Raw genomic sequence first — 20,038 nt, forward strand, 5'->3', positions numbered from 1 at the left:
GCAAGCATGACTTCCATTTATCTCCCTCCACGATTGTATTCTGTTGCATTCTCATCAAAAATCCAAGCACAGCCCAATTCTTTCTGTGCATTTTGGGTGCTTTGGGTTTGTTTGTTTGTTTTTCCCTGTACAGTGTCAGTAAAATATACCGTGTATGCTACTTTATTGAATAACTCTGAAAACCATTTGCCCCCTCTCCCAGGCGAGCCACCTTCACAGACACGGAGCCAGACAGACATACAGACAGACCGACCACCGGGTGCTGCCTCGGGGTTTCAAGTCTGCATGACAGTGATTCAAATTCACACAAAAAAACAAAAACAAAAGAAAAAAAAAACCACCAAAAAATAAAAAGCATTAAATAGTAGTTACAGTTTGAAGGTTCCCTAAAGCAGGAAGAAGGGACTTCACCTGCAGAAGGAAAATGCTGTGACCGGGCGCCCACGAAGCACGCCGTACAATGATCAGTGTGTAAGAGACTTTGTTCCCATGGTAGATGACAGATGCACAATCTGCTGTGCTTGTTTGCTTCCGGATGCAGCCTTTCCAGAGCCTGGGTTTAAGCTACACTCTTCATTCAAGCACAGGTCTTCATTAAATAAATCGAAAAGAAAATCAGCGTTCAGTCTTCACCACCCCACTCAAGTAACTCAATTATAAAAATGCTCCTTTAAGAAAAGAAAAAAAATGAATGCAAACATGTCTTTTACAAATGGACAGTAAACAAAGATATCCCTGGATGAGGCATGCAGCTGCTGTGGACAACGAGCTTGAAAACAAAGTGATGTTTGGAACGTCACCACACACGCAGACACACACACACAACCTGTGAGCTTTCTGGAAGTGCACACAGAACCAATGTGACACACATTAAGGTGCTTCTCCAAGCTGTGGATTTGCTGCTACTGGTGATCTGGTGGAAGGGTGATGTGCAGCCTGGCTGCACTGCTATGGAAGGAGAGGCTCAGGGAACCAGAAGAGCCAACCCAGAGCAGCAAGTTCATCCCACTGGAAGGAAGGGTTTGGCTTTGTGTTACACAGGTTGGTGTAAGCCACATTTTGCTGCCATCAGAAAGCCCAGCTCGCAGGCAGGGAACACACAAAGACAGATGCAATGTGGTCCCAGTACCCACCACTTGGGCAAAGGAGAGGAAAGCTGCCTTCCCACGTTTATGTTCCTTCGAGCCCTGATTCCTAAGCCCCCTAAGTAAAACGTTACTGTAAGTTTTGTGTGGCTTTAACATCTGCTTTAAAAAAAGAAACAAAAAGGTGCCAGCATTTGTCCAAACAAATGAGTGCAAGAAGGCAGGACAGAATGTGAGAAAACTGTCACCACCTGCTCCTTAAGTACCAGCTCAGGACGAAGGCTAAGAGGGTTAGGGAAAGACAGGAACTCGACCACAAGGACGTCCCCCTGACCTTGCAGAAATCAGCTGTTATGCTGGGTTTGGTGACAGGTCAAGGTGCTTTGCTCAGGTAAAGCCATTTGCATCCCCAACCGGCTTTACCTGAACAAGTGCTGGGGATTGAGGTTGCACTGGGAACATTCAGCTGGTCTGAAATACAGTAGTAGTGACCTGAAGGCGATCTGAAGCTTGTCCAGCTTCACCCAAAACTGTAGGCTTGTGTTGGTTGAACAGCAGCAGAGGCTGCCCTGTACCAGTCCCGCCCTGGCTGCACTGGATACCGCGTGTACGTTGCCCTGATGTCTGTCCAGAGGATAGGTTTAGATCTGTGGTGATGGTTGAACTATTTACAGGTATTTGCAGCAGATATTTACAGTACTTCTGCAGACCGCAAGCTGATTTTCTCTTCCTCCATTTCTAGTCAATCCGGCGTGGGTTTCTTTAGTGAGAAGGGTCGTATATTGAAATGCCTGCTCAGCTGGCTCACCTGGGAACAAGGACAGAGTTAGCAAAGCTGATGGCACGAGGAGGAAACCGGCAGAGCCCTGCTATCCCACTGTGCTTGCTTTCCCCATCATTGCCCACACTGCATTGCCCCAGTTCTCCAGATTTCCCCATGCCCTTCCCTGGAAGGTTTTAGGCAGCAGAGATTTGCAGCAGCTGGATGAGTGCTGAAGAACAGATGCAATTAGGAAGGAGTTTCTTCTCTGAAAGAGCGGTGATGCTGTGGCACAGCTGCCCAGGGAGTTGGAGGGGTCACCATCCTGGGACTGTGGCACTGAGGGAAGTGGATAGCCATTGGGCATGATGGGTTGGTTTGAGCTTGATGGTCTTAGAGGTCTTTTGCAATGATTCTATGATTCAATAGCCTATCCTGCCCTGAAGCAGGCTTATCTGAGTGAGGAGCTTATTGGGCCCCTCACTGCAAGAAAGACATTGAGGCCCTGGAACGTGTTCAAAGGAGGGCAACAAAGCTGGTGAGGGGTCTGGAACACAGAGCTGATGAGGAGAGGCTGAAGGAGCTGGGAATGTTCAGCCTGGAGAAGAGGAGGCTCAGGGGAGACCTCATTGCTCTCTATAACTTCCTGAAGGGAGGTTGTAGAGAGCTGGGGGTCGGCCTCTTCTCTCGTGTCATTAGTGATAGGACCAGGGGGAATGGTTTCAAGCTACGGCAGGGGAGATTCAGGCTGGACATGAGGAAGTATTACTTTTCAGAAAGGGTGGTCAGGCACTGCAATGGATGCCCAGGGAGGTGGTGGAGTCACTGAGCCTGGGGGTGTTCAAGGAAAGGCTGGATGTTGTGTTGAGGGACATGGTTTAGTGGGAGCTGTTGGTGTGGGTGAACGGTTGGACTGGATGAGCTTTTAGGTCTTTTCCAACCTTGGTGATTCTATGATTCTATCTCCATCCTCCCCTTCTCAGGCACAGCAGTCCCTGAATGTGTTCACAGTTAGAGCTGGGGGTCAAGTGCTGGGTATTGACACAGGAGGGTTGCAGAGTGGAGGGTAGCCAAAACAAGTTTTGGATCACCAGGTCCTTTTTACAGCAGCCTGAGCTTTCACTGTGTCTTCTAAGAAATGAGAGCACCACAAAGGGCTGAGAGATGCAATGGAAAAGCAGGAATCTGCTTTGTGGGGTGAGGGAATGTATTCAGCCTTTCAATATCAGGGTGAAAGAGCAACACCTGTAGAACCACAAAAAGCAGTGCAGCAGACAGTGGATAAAATCTACAATGTGGCACCAGTGTTCAGTCATTGCAAAGCCAACAGAAAACAGTGCTGAGACCAGCAGCAAGCCAGGGCAGAGCATCTATTCCAAAATGGTGCTCCCAGATTCATAATAATTTGGGATTGTGTCTCAGTCACTGTTCTAAATGCTATGCATCACTATCAAGGTTATTCCGTCCTGAGAGAGGAGACTACACAGATGGGCACCTGGAAAACTGGAAGTGGGGGCAACACAAACTCAGGGGAGTAGAGAGCTGGAAAACTCACTGCAGGGATGGGCAATCTGAGCAGATGGGATTACAGTGTCCTCAGCCCTGTCTCCAACAGTGACTCCAAGACCAAATTTATTTAAAGCTTCTTAGCTATTCAAATCCTTCTCACACATAAGTCTCATTACACTAATTGGAAAGACAAGACAACGTGGGTATTACTTCCTTGCTGTAATTACAGCTCAAACTTGACTCATGGAGGCTCTGTGTCAGTGATGCAGCACTGAGGACACAGGGCCACCTAAGGAAGGTGCGTGACATGGCAGCACCAGGGGGGCCCTTGCCCTACTTCCTCAGCAGCTTCCTGGGGCATTTCTAATGGGATTTGGCCTCCTCTGAATTTGTTTTCTCTCTTAATGAAAATTGAGGCAGAGTTTGCTCAGACCAAGGGGAACAAATCGGTCCCTGGATCTCTACACAGCCACAGCATCACCATGCTCCACGTCAGCTCTGTGTCCCTGTGGCTCCAGATTGAGCTCAACCACAGTGACACCCACAGCAGATCAACTTTTTATACTAAAACTCCCAAATTGAACACTCCTGTCCACCACGCAGACATCACATCCACTGCTGTGGGTATCCACAGGAGCCCTTCCCACTGCCTTGGGGTGTGGGTCACCCAGATGGGCAGACCTATGAGCTGGTTTCTAGGTTAAAATCACAGCCACAGCGTGCTAAACAGCAGCAGAGATGCAAGGATTTGTTTCAGACTCCTGCATGGCAAAGGAGCCCCCACCCACATTGCTTGAAGCTTGCTTTAAATCCAGCTCAGCTCGAGGTCTTCATGGAGAGCTATAAAACTGACACCAGCCCTTTAAAGCAGAGCATTTTCTGCCCCAGGGAGCAGCTCTTGAGCATTCAGCCCATGTGCCAGGTTCACCTACCACGACCACTCCATAGTGGATGTGCGCCAGGGTGAGGAATGCAGTTAACAGGTAGAGGAGAAGTGCTTCGCTGCTGGGTGCAAAACCAGACACCACCACGAAGAGCACCAGGGCTATGGGCAGCAGCATCCAGTTCAGAGGCTGGCAGCGAGTGCTGCTCATCTGACAGACGATCAGCTGGCACTGCAGGCAGAGAAAGCAGTCAGAGCCCACACCAGCACCAATCCTGCAAACCCACAGCTGTACACAGCGCAGGGGAAAGTCACACGTGTACCTTTCACTCAGCTTCTTTTTCAGGATCTGCCTGCACACCAGAATTCCTTACCACGTTATCCACACTGTAAGCAGCACGAGCTGCTGGACCAGAGGATGGACATGGGGCAGTACAGACACACAGATCTGAGATAATGAGCACAGCTAGCAGTGCTCAACTCTCAAGCAGGCACGGATGCAATATGCAGCTAAATCAGACTTGGACAAAAGCTTCAGCCCCTCCCATTTTAATTTTGTCCCCCAAAAAGAGCGTGCACAAACAGACACAATTATTTCTGTAGTTTCTCAAGAGCTGAGAGCTGTAGCACCAAGGCCTGTGATATTTGCAGACCCCAGGCCCTGCCTGTTTTGCTGCTCGTTCTTTCAGTCAGAGCAAAACAGCACAACTGTCACAAGTTAAAACACTTCACATCTCCTTTCCTTCCTCTCACTGAAACTGTGTTCTACTTCGTCAAGAGAGGTTTCACTCTTCCCAGGGGCAAAACTGAAGCATAAAGCAAAACCACTCACAGAAATGTTAGCAAAGGCGGTTCCAACCATGAAATAGAAGAGCCTGGGATGGACCTCCAGGATGTCCATAGGTGAAACAAAGATCCAACTGGTGCAGAGAGCAAAAAGCAACACTGGGGACACCAGTGGCAGCATGATCTCATAAACGGAGTGGTGCTTCAAGGTGTTCTTTTTATAGGCCCTGAAAAGCAAACAGTCAATAACCACAGTCAGGTGAGGAAGATGCAAACCTTCACTGGTAACCCCAAATCCAAGAAGCTCCTGAATGATGTAGGCAGCAAACAACAGGACGAGCCTGCAGAATTTGTGAGCTCTTCAGCAAGCTGCTGAGCAGTTTGCACCCTGCCAAGTGGAACCCTCTGATGTACAAAAGCCACTCTGTCATCCTGAAAACATTCATCTGACAACTAAAGAAACTGTAAAAGGCTCTGGGAGCTCTTGCAAAGGTGCCAACGCCAGGAGGGAAGAACTTACTTGTAGAAGTTATACAGGCTCATCGGCAGCGTCACGGTGAGAGCACAAGCTGAAAGAGAAAGAGCCACATTACTGCCCATGCAGAAGAGGCCACTGTGTGCACCCCGCAGTGACTGTGCTCTGGTTTCAGCTGCCTGCAAGCAGAACAGCTCAGAGGTGCACGAAGAGCAGCTCAGCACTTTTCCAAGCAGGTGCTTGAGATTCTGGTTCAGGAGTTGTAATTACAAGCTAAGTAAATGGAATTTGAGTTCAACGCAATGAATTTCCAGTGTTGAAAAGCTGCATTAAGAAGCTCAGTGTTAAACTTCACAACTGCTCAAAGCATAATTATGATATTGTCTTTAATGGGACCCTACGGTCAAAGCCATGAAAGTGCATCACAACTCTTCCACGTTTACACAGCAGAAGGTATTTTAACAGAGCTGTACATCTTCCTGCTTTTAATCACCTCACTCCTATTCAGATGCACAAATCCAGTCCACATACACATCCTGCCCTATTTTTCACAAAGGAAAAGTGCATTTATTGTTCCTATATGAAAGTATGTGGCTACCAAAGAAAAGCTCAGAATCTCCACTTGCTTCTGATGCTTGCACTTTTCTTAATGCAACAACCCAAGACACGTCGACTTGTAATTAAATAGTAATAATTAGCCCCTATAGAAAAGGGCCTAGAGTGAGAAAAGTTTCTGAATAAGCCAAATAACATTAAGCAAAGATAGCTCTCCCCAGGTTCCACCTGCATTATTCCCTGCTTTGTTCTGATTCCACAAGGGAGAGCAGCCAGCCCTTCTGCAGGAAGGTTATGCACCCTTGGATTGAACTTTTGGATGGGTGCACAAAGGACAGGACCCCCAAAGAGAGCTGCTTTCCCCATTCCATAGCTACGTCCTCCCTCTCTGCAGCAGCCCCAGCTTTTCTCATTACAGCAAACACAACATCATTATAAAATAATTAAGACATTGGGTTTGGGGAAAAAAAAAAAAAAGTTGATTTTTTTTTTTTTAAAAGACAGGCTTCAACATGGAGTTTCTTACCAATAATCATTGTAGTGAATAGGTCTCTATATAAGAAATTAAACAGGAAAGGTGCATACCAGGCCTCTACTCCCACAATGGCTGTCACTATGTAGACAATTGAAATGGTCTGAAAGAAAGCAGAGGACAAGCAGGCGTGAGCAGCATGTAGCTCAGGGGAATGGCAGCTCAGCACGTGCATTTGAGCTACATCATCATGTGCCATTATCCCCACTGATCAGAAGTTTAAAACAACAGTTTTTTAGAAGCATCCCTTGTGTTGCTGCTGCTGCAGGGAAAAACACAACCAGGATCTGCTCCTTGCAGCTGGAGCAAAGATGCCCTTACACAGCTCGAAGCGTAACACGGAGATGTGTTGTGTATTACACACTGATCAGCTCTGGATTCCTGTTATCCATCTGCTGAGGCCATGACTGGGAATGGGCTATGAAGGGATCCTTCAATTGCAGTGGTAGTCCTGAAGTTGTGTGAAATCCTCTACCCTTGCCTTCCTGTGCTAAGCAGAGGTCCAAAAGCATGAGCAATATTTTTGGAGCAGTGGGTTAGAATATGGTCATAGCTACATTGTACCAGTAGAGATGATTATTGCAATTAACACAGCTGCTTTGGCTACACTTCTTCCAGCCTGTTGTGTTCCCCACCCAGGATCTAGCAAGACAGAATACAAACGGTGTGCTGCCTGGTGCTGTACCCTGGCTAGGACAGGCACCTGGAAGCAGCAGAGCTGAACTTTACCCATTCTGACAAACGTCCTAATTGCAAAAGGCACCCTAAACTTCTAGGCTTGAAAGTAGCTATAATAGAGACTAAGTAGAGCAACAACTTAGGCAGTTAGGACATGGAGAGCACCTAGGAACCAGGCAGAGGAAACACAAGGCAATATCCATTCTTCAAGCCTCGTTTCTTGCAGAAAGTCCTAGACTATCCTGGGTTGGAAGGGATCCATAAAGGTCATCCAGTCCAGAAACAAAGTTCCTTGAATTTAAGATTTTGGAGAAGTTGTATTCCTAGTGCCACGGGACAGCAATTAATGAATGCAATTGCAGCTCAAAGTGATGCAAACAGCCTGCTCCCTTCTGCATGCACAGGACTCCTCGTGCTGCTGAGTGCCTCCTGCTAAAGGCAACCCCCACAAGAGCACTGCATTACAAAGCTTAGGGCCTTTCACGCTTCCAGGCACATCAGCAGCCTGCTGAGCTTCTGCTGAAGGCAAGCAGAGGCTGGGGTGCATACTTACCACCTGACTGATGTCATATCCCCAGGGCAGGAAGAGAATCCCTGTGTTATACTTCTCCCAATGGGAGAGGATGAATGAAAACAACACCACCCATAACAGGAGGTAGAGAACGAAGACACTGACACCCGTGGAGCCCCGGCCAAAGGTGGAGTAGACTGTCACAACGAAGTACACACAAGCCCAGCTGTCCAGGCCATGGTCAAAAAGCTCTCCTAAGGGTGTGCTGGAGTTGGTCCTGCGAGCTTGTTTGCCATCAACACCATCTGGAAAGAGAGCAAGGAAAACCAGGAGTTTTACTGGACACACTCCAAAAATAGTGAGTTTTGTGGATACCTCTACACAGAGCAATGGGCCAGGTTGCAGCTGACAAAGTGTGTGCAGCCAGCAAACAGAAACTCCCACGACCGCCATCCTGTATGCAGTGCTTTTGGAGGTACCACTCCCCAGCTCTCCTCAGGACTGAAAAATGAAATAGAGGGAAAGTCTGACGACTTTATTTAAAGCAGACCAGTGACAGAATTCCCAGATCACCTCCAAGCCACTTCCAGCATCCTCCTTTGGCATCAGCTGCTCTGGGCCCCCTTCCTTCCATCCACTTGGTAAAACACTCCCTGGAAATTGCCCTAGAGCAGGGCACAGCTGAAGTTCAGAATCAAAGATACCTCTGTGGGCTCAGAGATAAGCCAACATGCAGCTGCAGCAGGAACAAAACCAACACAAATCCCCCAGACAGCCAGATGAAGTCTTACCTAACGTGTAGGCAATGAAGTTGAGGAGACCCACAACGACCCATACTCCATTTGGAACGTGCTGGTGGTCAGGAGCTGCAGGGATCAGAAAGACCCAGGGGTAGAGAGCTCAGTGTGTATGCTCAGTGGGTTTATTTTGGCACAAGATGCATAAAACGTAGATCACCAGGTCACCAGGACAAAGTATCCACACAACTGAGTGAAACTGAGATGGCAGCTCTGCAGGATGAGATAGCAGAGCTGTTCCACAACAGGAAACCTACGACTTCACTTTCCAAGACATACTTGTCCCTCTGTGTCACAGGATCTAAAATCTTGTGATGGCAGCTAGCAAACATGGCCCAAAACTATCCCATGGAAGTGTGTGCAGATCAAGCACTCCTCCACTGCTTGCTCAGAGCACCAAGAATCCCTTAGAGATGCGATTCCATGACTCCATGTGGTTACACCCTGCCTCTGCAGCCACACATGAGGAAATCCCACCCAGTCTGCTTCTCCAGCACTCTCAGCAGACAGCCAGCTGAGCTGTTTGCAACTCTGGGAGCCCAAAGGTACACCTGAAAAAGCAGGAAGCTGCTTCTTGGCACAGCCTCACATGAGGATGAATAGCGGTCTCCTACGGGCAACAGCAATGGCATGAAACGTTGCTGTGGATTGATACCAGGAACTGTTCTGAGCAACCTAAGATCAAATCTGTCAAGGAAGCTAATATACAGAAAGAAAACTACCGCAAGTGACTGAGAGTTATCACATGCTGAATTCTCTGAGACATTTTCATGAGCAAGGAGACAACAACTTTCAGATTCATTAACAGATTAACAGTGGTTCTGTTACACATTCAAAGCTGTGCACATCCTTGCATGATACAGAACAGTGACATGGTCTTTGTTAGTTTGAATGTGGGGCCAGCACGTTTTTGCAAGAGGGCAATTAGCTGGGATGCAAATTAAAAGGCTCTACTCCCTAACTTCAGGAAAGCAGAGTTTCCCACACTTTTGATTTCAAAATGAGGGCACTAGCTTTAGTCCATTGTGAAAGCAGAGCTGAATCCTCCTCAGATTTGGCCATTCCTTCTTCTTTCACTTGCACACAGCCAGCCAGGAGCAAATGCACCCAGCAGGAAGGTGTCACTTGGACAAGTCCTCACTGCAAAGCCCAGAAACTTGAGCCCCTGAACACCATCCCTTCCTGACACTGCCCGGGAAGCCAGGCTGAAAGTGCTTTGCAACGAGCACAGGAAGTCACAGCAGAGGAGGTGACAGCACACATCCTTCTGATGCTTTACATCCAAACAGAAAAAGGCAGCCTTACCAGAAGCGTAAAAGTCAGGGTCGAAGTATGCCATGAGGAAGAAGTTGAAGACAAGCAGCAGGAAGCCAGAAAATGTTATGAGATTTGGGGCCAGCCAAGTAGGGAAGATCTACGGGAAAGCAGCAAAAGAACAAATGAGCTCATTAAAATGTGCAACAAGGCTGCAACAGAGACCTCATTACAATCATCTGGGCGTTAGACAACACTGCTTGGTTGCATCCAACATCATGGGCAGCACGAAGCTTCAGGCTGCAGTGCAGTGAGCTCAGGGCAGGCTGCCAGCTGGGAAGGTCATGCCCACTTAATTAGTCACACCCCAAAGGAAGCAGGTCTTTTCACACAAGCGGGGCCTTTCAGCTGCAGAAGTCTTGGCAGCAAGTGGTGTTCTGCTGTCCCAGTCAGGGCAGGAGAAGGTCTTACCTTCACTATCGTGTTCCAGAAGGGATGCATGACATACACAGACAGAGGGTTGCTGTCCACGGCACTGTACTGTGAATGAGAGGAGAAATAAAAGTCAAAAAATAATAGTTAGGGCTCCAAGACTTCTTAAAGCAAGCCAAAGAGCCTGAATGTCAAGGCTTCACTTGCTACCCAAGTCTTTGCATTGCAGGAATGCTTGCGCCAGGAACAGAGTTATAAACAGAGGACAGTGAGCAATCACAAAAGTCCTGCATAAGAGCTGGTGCATTTCAGTCCAGATTACAGCCATTGAGATGACAGCTCTCGCTGTCACACTCATCTCCAGTCACTTGGAAGAGATCTTCTCCTTCCAGAAAGGCAGAAGATATTTACGAGCAAGAGCTCCAACCCCCTCCCTTGTTCTGCAGGACCTAAATCATAGAATCATAGGTTGGAAAAGACCTCTGAGATCACCGAGTCAACCCATCAGCACCTTGCCACGTACACCACTGCACATCCACAATCACCTCCAAATCCTACACACCCCATTACAGTTTAAGCAGCAAAGGGTCATTTGGCAGCTCCCAGCACAGTGACCTGGGCTGGATGGGGACATGGGGCACAGAAACAAAAGACTCAAACAATGGAATGGGTTCCAGCTCAAAAGTTAAATTTCAACATCATTTGGCTCTCAAAGCACCACAAGCTGTTATCTGCTCTCCAGCTCACAGCCTCTTCCCAGCCAACATCACTCTGTCTAAAGTCCTCTTCCCCAATAATCACTTTGATAAGCACCCCAAGAAAAGCAGTTCAATTTACTACAACATTGCTCAGCTCACGTGTTTCAGGTGATGAACCTTGGAACGGCACCCACAAAGCGTTGGGCATTGGTGCTTGCTGTCACCCCATAGCAGGGGAAAGCTCAAGAGCAATGGGGGAGAATGATCAAGAGCCTCCACCCAACCTGGGACACAACCTATGCTCTCTCTCTGAGACAAGGGGAATTTGGTTGTTCAGAGGAAGCATTGCAGTGCTCAGTTCCCAGCCCTGAACCAATCAGTATCTCTCCATGCTGCTGCTTCTCAGAGCTCTTCTCTTTGGTTGCAAATCAGGTCGGATATTAGGAAAAATGTCTTCTCTGAGTGATCAGGGCACTGGAACAAGACTGTCCAGGGAGGTGGTGGGGTCATCATCCCTGCAGGCGTTCCAGAATTGTAGGGATGTGGTACAGAGGCATGTGGTCAGTGGGCATGGTGGGGTGAGGTTGGTGATCTTGGACGTCGTTTCCAACCAGAACAATTCTGTGATCCCTTGGAAACAAAGGGGACTGCCTGTCCATGTCAGAAGCTGGAAAGTGGTCGTTTGGAGACAGAAGTGCTCCAGCAATCTGAGCTCAACTGGTTGGGTGTGTTTTTTTTGGCAAGATTTGTGAATATTCACATAGGATCTCCCAGTGCATCCCTCATGGGCAGCTTCAAGCACAACTCTGCCAGGCTTTCAACCAATGGGTGGAAGAAAGCCCACTTATTTCTCCCAGCCATCTCAGTGCTTGTATCATTCCTTTCCCACATTCCTAACGGGCTCAATCCCACCTTTAGCAGATATTTTTGCTTCCACCAGCCCTTCCCCTCCTAACAGATCACTGTTTCACTAGGAGTTAACCTAGCACTATTAACCCACTCGCCTCGATCTTACAGTACCAGCAAGCCCACAGGAGCTGTAGCAGAGCAACTAAAGCCTGAGCTTGACATCATATGAGATGAGGGCTAAGCCATGAGGAATTTCCATCCCAGCTTAGTGCAGTTTCACAGGACAGAATTTCAAACAATTTATGAGATAATAGGATTTGGGCTAATTACCAACTAGGGGAGGAGAGCTGGAGACTGATTAAATCTCATTATCCCCATAACAGCTTGGAACAAGAAAACAGATGCCTCACCAGGAGCAAGGCAGGGGAAGCACTCTGGAGTCTACTCCTGTTTGGAAAGCACCCTGGGGAGGTTTCCAGGCCACATCCCAGCACATCTCTCCTCTCCTCTCTCCACACACTGGGGGTAAGAAGCAATAAGCAGCTTTTCCCCACACTGCTGACTTGCATGCAGAGCTCAAAGATTCAGAATGACCCTATTTTGGGGGGTAATGCTCAGCTGTTTTGCAGAGGCTTACTGATGCTCTGGTTTCCTTTCCAGAAAGTTGGGGCTGATGGCCATGAGGCTCTAAGCCCAGCAGTGCTCCACTTACCACACAGGTACCTGCTGTCCTCCAGCTGCCTCATCCTTCCTGCAAACCAGCATCTCCTTCTCCATTCTGAACCTCTACACATCCATCTAATGACTAACACACACCATTTGTCCTTCCCCAAGTCATATTTTCTATCAGGGCCAGCAGTCAGGACTCAGATTTCTGCCTTATTTTCAGGGAGGAAAGGACAAATGGAAGGAATTTCATATGCCCCAGAGGTTCCTTCTCAAAGCAGACAGACAGCTGTAATGGACACTGCTCTAAAATAGCACCGTGCACACAGTCACTGCTTCTCCTTACAATAGCAGGAAGGATTCACTCCCATGGGGTTTTGGTTTTAAGCTTCTCAAGAATACGGCCCAGCCAACTCTGCAGCATCAATCTCACAGTTGGCACACTGCAGCTTCCCCCTGCTCCATCCCCACCAGCTGAGCCCCTTGCATCCAGCCAGCTTATCCACATGCCCTCCACTCTCTTGCCTACACATTCCCTGGCCACGCAGGGACACTTCCCATCAGTACTGCAATGAGATTTACCTCCAGGAGGCTTTTTCCAACTGAAGTGGTATCATTTGCTCTAAAACCCCTTCCAGGCTGAGCCTTCCCCCATCCACCACATCCCATCTCCAATTCTGCTGGACAACATTTCCAAACAAAGGAAGCTACATGAAAGGCTGTAAATACAGGCGGCACCCCAGCATGGCCCACAGGACACCACCATGGTCCCAGCATGAGCTGATGCCCATCATTATGGAAGTTAGAGAGAGGAGTGGCTCTTCTAGCTTGAAACCAGCATCAGTTGTGCAAACGGAACATTTCTCTCCTATAAAGAAAGGCTGAGAGCTGGGGTTGTTCAGCATGGAGAACAGAAGGCTTTGGGGCAACGTCACGGAGGTCTTTCAACACTTAAAGGGTGCTTATAACAAAAGACACAGTCTGCTAGTGATAAGACAAGGAGTAATGGCTATAAACCAAAAGAGGTGAGGCTTAGGTTAGATGTTAGGAAGAAATTCTTTACTCTGAGGGCAGTGGGGCCCTAGCACTGCTGCGCAGAGCTGTGGGTGCCCCATCCCTGGCAGTGCCCAAGGCCATGGATGGGACCTCAGACAGCCTGGTCTATGGGAGGAGTCCCTCCCCACAGGAGTGGTTGGTCCCTTCCAATCCAAGTAGCTCAATTATATTCTGTGATTTCTGGAAGATCCAATTACACGCCCAAGGAAGAGACACATATTTATAGCCCAGATTCTCCTAATAGCTCTCCCAACCAATAAAACAATGCAGCTTTTAAGTAACCCAGCTACCAACAGCAGAAAGCGCTTCATCATGCTGGCGCCCAGCACAAAACACACAGAGGGCTTTGGGGTGGGCTGGGGGAGCCCCGAGGCAAGAACAAAGCAGAAGGAGCCCCAGCACATCCATAAGGCTATTTCCTACAAATCTCCTTAAGTGCAAAGGGAGCACAAGGCTAAGAGCCTCTTCCCATGGGGCCCAAGGTAAGCCAGGAGGCTGTGAACTTGACAATCCACAGCAACTGTCATCAAGCAGAGCTGTGCCAGCACAAACAAGCCACGTCTGCACTATGCCCACGCTCTGCTAATGCATTACAAGCCGCATCGTGCTTTAATGGTACTTATTAACTTCAGTCCTGATGATCTTCTCTAAGGTCAGTTCTCAGGCACTGTAAGAATGGAGCACATTGGCAGTGGTGAGCACAGGACTGTCGCGTGAACAGAGGGTTTGGCTCAGAGGGATGCCAGCATCCCCAAGCCTTACCCAACAAGTCTCAGTGCTGGCACCATATCCCTCCTTTGGCCATTTTTCAGTCCTCATTCATTAGAGGTTAAATATACAGCAAAGTCAGAACTGCTTTCCTGCGAGAACTCCTTTCCTACAACACTGAGAAGCCTTGCTTGTACTCTCCAAGCCCCACAGGGTGTGCAAATTAAATTGGGAAAGCAGGATTTCTGCCCTGCCCACAGCCTCTCATGGTCAGAACCACAGTTCTTGCTGAGATTATCCCTGCCTTCTGCAGCACACCCATAGGACTGCTCCTGCAGCAAAGCCACTGGGGAGAGGCTCGTTCTTCCCTGCAGATCAGGAGGCAGGAAAGGTGCTCATTGGGACAACAGCTTTATGGCACAGCAGACGTACTGCAGAGGTAGAAAACACACAGCGGGATGCACAGCACCAGTAAAAGCCATCCAGGCAGAGCTGACTCCCAGAGCTGGCCACACGCTGGGTGCTTAACCCTGCCTATTTCAGCCACGTCCAGGAGCTCGCTGTGTTTGGGAGTGTTAAATATCTGAGGTTGCAGGAAGGCTGCACAGATGGTGAGCACGGGGTGGGAGAGCTCAGAAGCCGGTGGCAGGGATGTAGCACTAGGAGGATCAGCCAGCAACAAGCTCCTGAAACAGGGAATGAAGGGACCAGGGCAAGAAGAAAAAGCAGAAATATTAATGTTATAAGAAGTTTCTCTCTGTGTGATGTTGCAACCACCACCAAACCTTCTTACTCTTGCTTAAAAGAGGAAGGCATACATAAGTGCATACGTACATAAAGGGGAATGAGATTTCAAGCTGACAGATCTGGGAGCCTGCTCCTGGTGCTAAAGAGAAGCAGGGGAGCAGGCAAGTTGGTGTGGAAAGAGAATTCATTGTGATTCCCCTAAAAAGAAGTCAGTCCAATTTTTAACCATACCTATCAAAGGAAAACACAAACCCACGCACATCAGGAAATGACTGCAGATGAAGCAAGGCACCACCAGAAAGGAGGGGGAGGGCTACCATTGAGTTTCAACAGAGGCATTTTGAAAGAGACAAATAAAGCACTTTCTTTTTCCCAAAGCACCCAACCTCACCCTGTCTCCTTTCTTCCTTTCTGCAAAGAGGAAATTCATAATTAACAAAAACACAGCAAAATATGCATTATTCTGCAAGCCCTGACAGCTGCTTTGTGCAGGGCTCGAAGCACAGCGAGTCGGGGCAGTTACACAAGCCCTCATAACGAAGCCATTTGGTGAGCCAGCCATGGGAAGGGAGGTGTCAGTTTCCACAAGGTTCACTTCCAAGCAGTCCCAGCAGCCAAGTTCTCGCTGTTAATTAGCAGAGAGTTGACTTTCATGATGGAGTTCAATGCAGCTGAGACTCAACAGGCAACAAAACAACAGTAGACTTTCCGTGCCCATTCAAAAGACCTGAGGTGGACCGATCCTCCCTTTGGTTTCTCGTGCTCCATAGCAAATAGGAATGCTTCTCAGACCTCAGGGGGGAAGCTACAATCTATCTAGATTAATTACATTAATTGCCCAGCATCTCTTCCCCACCCAACAGAGGACTGCAGTGGTAGAACACACACGGATTACCTCCCGGAGAATCACAGGATCATGAAGGTTGGAAAACACCACTGAGATCACCAGGTCCAACCATCAGCCTATCCCCACCATGCCCACTGACCCACTGTCCCTCAGCACCTCATTTTCAGGGCTCTTGAAAGAGTTGAAAGAGCCACCACCTCTGCAGTACGCAACCCAAGCTATTTTTAAACCCATTTAACACCACTCTGAGAGCCAAAAGCTTTGGGCCACAAAGTGGTATCCCAAAGGTGAGCTGCTCCATCCGCAGCCATTGATCTGGGGATGGGCTCTACACCCACACCAGGTGCATCCAGACAGCCCAGCACACACCGAGCAGGACAGCAGTGGAGAAGATGCGTGCAAAGATCTATCAGGCACTCAAAGCAAAAATGCAAAGCAAAAGACAGATTCTAGAATCATTTGAGTTGGAAAGGACCTTTAAATGTCATCTGAAACACCCCTGTGATGAACAGAGACATCTACAGCTCAATCAGGTGCTCAGAGCCCCGTCCAGCCTGATCCAGGCTGTCTGCAAGGATATCCACCACCTCCCTGGGCAACCTGTGCCACTGCTTCATGGAAGAGAATCACAGCATCATTCAGACTGGAAAAGACCTCTAAGATGACCAAGTCCAACCCCAGCGACCTCCATGAAGCTAGGGAATCCCTAGCCAAAATGTGCTCAATATCTTTGGTATTGCATTTGGCAGAGGTTCAAAAATCCTGAATTTAACAGATGGAAAAAAAAAGAAGAAAAGCACCTCTATCTTCTATCTGCTCACCTCAGCAGTTATGAAATCTGGCAGTACTCTGCGGTTTGGGCATCCTGTGCAACACAGTACTTCAGGAAGTGGCTGATTAAAGGCAGGCACATGCAGAGCCTCAGAACAATTAAAGGAGCCACTGGAGGAGGTAAGTGATTCAAGAACAGGGCTCAAAGGGTTCTTTTCTCCTGCACGGCGCCCTTTCTGCTAAGGACCCTGCAGGAGAAGCCAAGCTGCAGCCTCAAGCCTCCCATCCAGGTTGCTAACATCAAAAGCCTCTCTTGCAGTTCTTACTACCAGCTGTGGTGCTGTTCCACTGGTCTGAAGAGCCACTGGCACACACTTGGGTGTCTGCAGGGATCTCTTCAGGGCTTGTATTTCCAGAGGAGCCTGTGAGGCTGCCAGGACAGCTTCCAGCCATCTGCTTCCTGCAGTGCAGTATCTGCAGCCCCGCTCTCCACAGCACTTGAATCTGAAGTGAAGAGGATTTCCTGGGACAGGACAAACACGTTCAAAGCACCTGTATACCTGTGTGCCCGTGCCTCTACCTGGGGGATGCTTGCACATGAGCATCCTTCTGTTTGGCTCTGGAAATGAGGAATCAAGCTTTCTTGCAAGAAAACCATACAATAGCTTGTGGCAATTCTGTCATATAAAGAGATATACGATTCTCTATACAAACAAAATACAGTGTCAGCTCTAACAAATAATATTTTAAGTGGCACTTTACAGAGCACCTTTCTCACTGGGGTAACAGCCCAGCACTTCCTGACATAAAACATCTGCTATGTGGGAACATGCAGAGGGCTTGCTTGCTCTGCACCATACAAGACATCTCCTTCTCTAGAAGCACACAGCTGGAGAAGAACCTTCTTTCTTCCTTCTCCTATGCAAGAGACATCACCCATCACAGTACAAGCTCTCCATGCACAACACACAAGGCACTCAACCAATGCTTGGACCTGCTGTGGCCCCAACATCAGGACAATGGCACAACTCATAGTGCTGTTGCCATTCTCAGCCCAGCAAACATGAAGGCAACACTATGAGGGCTTTGTTCCACTGCCCACGCAGGTAAGGAGACAAAAAGCCTTTCACAAGAGCACGGGTGAGGGGGCAGCTGCCAGCCTCCTCCCCAATGCTGCTGCTGTCATCACTGCCCCTTGCACAAAGCACAGGCATGGAAGGATTACAAGGTGCAACATTTCCCAAACCCCAAGCTCACTTTTCTGTCACACAGTTTGCTCCCAAAGCATCTCATCACACCTTTGGACCCAAGCAGGACACGTGTCATCACCTCCCCTCTCGGGGCGCAGCTCTCGTGCCATGCAGGTGCAGTGCTCCAACACCATGCTTTCCTGTGTCCTCTCCCCACCCCCGGGGCATGAATCACCCCCAGCAAAGATAACACTGGGCCAGGAAAGTCTGCAGGAACCTTGGGACACGTGACTGGAACCCCAGAATACTGTGAGCAGCCGTGGAAGTTGGCACTATCACCAAGCCGTAGCGCTCTGCCCTCATTCAGTTTCCCCTTCTGCAGCTGCTCCTGGCACTTTGGCAGCCCCCAGAAATGAGTCCCAGGAGCTGCAAAGACTGCATGCAGCTCATTGAGATGCACAAGAAGAAGCAATACCAGTGCAGCATGCAACACACAAAGCGTCCTTCCCTCTCTTCTGCATCCAGCTCCAGGCACCACACTCAACAAAGCTTGCACAAGGGTGAGACGTTTGGGTTGCTCTGCAAAAAACAGGACTTGGGGGCAGTCTAGGAGGAAGGAAGGTCTTTTTCCTTGAGAATGCCAAACAGGAGCAGACATCTCTGTGAATGTTCCACACAGACCCACTTTCCACTCTGCAGACTATTTTATAGAAGCTTGCCAGAAAGTGATTTGCAGGCTGGCTCTTAAGAAGCAGATCGTGACTTCTGGCACCCAACTGAAAGGTTTGCAGCCCTGAACAGCAAAGCCTGGCTGAGGGCATTCAGTGCTGAGCAGCAACAGAGCACCTGGTTTTGGCCAAAGACATTCAGCATTCAACAGGAAGGTCAAGGCATGCATTGCTCTGCAGCCTTAAAGCAAACTTTATTTCTGAAAACAAGCCCTCCAACCTGCCAGAACTATCAGAGGAAATACTGGAGCAGACTCACTTAGGATCTGTTTGGCTTTCTGACCACTGTGAGCAGCATCTCCTGGGGAAAACCTCAGCACCAACAGGCAAGGGGGTAAATTTGGTACAGCAGAGAAACCTTTCTGTCCCATGGATTAAGTTATATCCAAATGTACATACCCAAATAGTACAACTTCCTGCTGAAGAAGTGACAGGAGTAGAATTTAAGGTTAAGCCACTGCTGAACATTTTGCTGCTCAACCCCAACAAGGGCACTTTGGTGTCCCATCAAGAGCAGATAAAGGCAGAGAGGCTGATAGAAGATGGTTCCCTCCACGTCAGCCCTACCAGCATTCAGCCAGCCTATGCCAGAAGGCACACACCTACCTTCCCCAGCCAGAAACGTGCACACTGCAAAGCTGAAGCCATCTGGCTCCCAGCTCACCATCTGCACTCCTGGCAGCCGCGGGAGGAGCAAGAGCTGGAGGAAGCAACTCTGCAGAAAGTGCTTCTGCTCCAGGAAAACCAACCACCACTGCGGGGAGAGCAGGGTTGTGATCATTCCTTGTTGCCTCCTCCGGGTTTTTCTCCAATCTATAACATGCTGGCCAAAGCAGCAACAGGAACAGAGGGACTCCTGTAGCACAGGTTTGCCACTGGCTGCGCATCACCTTTTTGGCTGGTCCCACCACTTCCCAGCTGTGGGTACATACTCAAGTTACATGGCTGAGGTTTAACACACGATTCAAAGAAAGCCACGCAGCAGAAGTTAAAATGCTCTCCTGACATTTTGTACTGACATCCATTCACACATAGCCCTCTCCGCACTCTCCTTAGGAGCATTTCACACTGTTAAAGTTTTCTGGCTGTAGCCAAAAGGGAAACCAGCTTTGCATCAGCAGTAACAGACCCAGGGTCACCAGGTAAGGAAAGGGCACAGGAGGACAAGGTGCAATGCCCACAGCAAGGCTGGAACACGCCACTCAGTATCACAGGGTTGCGCTGCTTCATCAAGGCTAAAATAGCATAGAAAAACAAACTCCCAGAGCAAACAAGACAAGCAGAGCCCTGCCAAGCAGACAGAGACATCATACAGCAGACACGATGCGCTCTGAGCACTAACTGTGAACCTGCCTGCTTTTATCAAAGTCCTTATTGACTCAATAAAACCACAATCTTTCGAGCAAGGCTACTCCTGCCAGCAAGACCGTAGTCCTGCCCCTGGAGCACACGCTCTGCTGGCTTCTGCCCCTTGATCCAGCTGGGAATGGAACCTCTGCACCAGCAAGGCTCACATATTGC

The 20,038-nt window shown here is 48.8% G+C and overlaps 1 protein-coding gene across 1 annotated transcript; it reads right to left on the reverse strand.

Annotated features, from left to right (window-relative positions):
- Positions 1 to 1,827: 1,827 nt before the first annotated feature.
- On the reverse strand, positions 1,828 to 10,386 carry SELENOI (selenoprotein I). The gene is made up of 9 exons (XM_042893459.1): positions 10,297 to 10,386; positions 9,877 to 9,985; positions 8,566 to 8,640; positions 7,817 to 8,079; positions 6,580 to 6,688; positions 5,544 to 5,592; positions 5,070 to 5,250; positions 4,287 to 4,469; positions 1,828 to 1,893 (listed from the first exon to the last, which is right to left on the reverse strand). The coding sequence occupies exons 1-9, from the start codon at positions 10,324 to 10,326 to the stop codon at positions 1,828 to 1,830; spliced, it is 1,065 nt and encodes a 354-aa protein (XP_042749393.1). The 5' UTR covers positions 10,327 to 10,386.
- Positions 10,387 to 20,038: the final 9,652 nt, after the last annotated feature.

Source organism: Lagopus leucura, unplaced genomic scaffold (genome assembly GCF_019238085.1).
Source record: "Lagopus leucura isolate 7727_CA_CO unplaced genomic scaffold, USGS_WTPT01 109-23_obj-0_obj, whole genome shotgun sequence".
NCBI classification, from domain to species: Eukaryota; Metazoa; Chordata; class Aves; order Galliformes; family Phasianidae; genus Lagopus; species Lagopus leucura.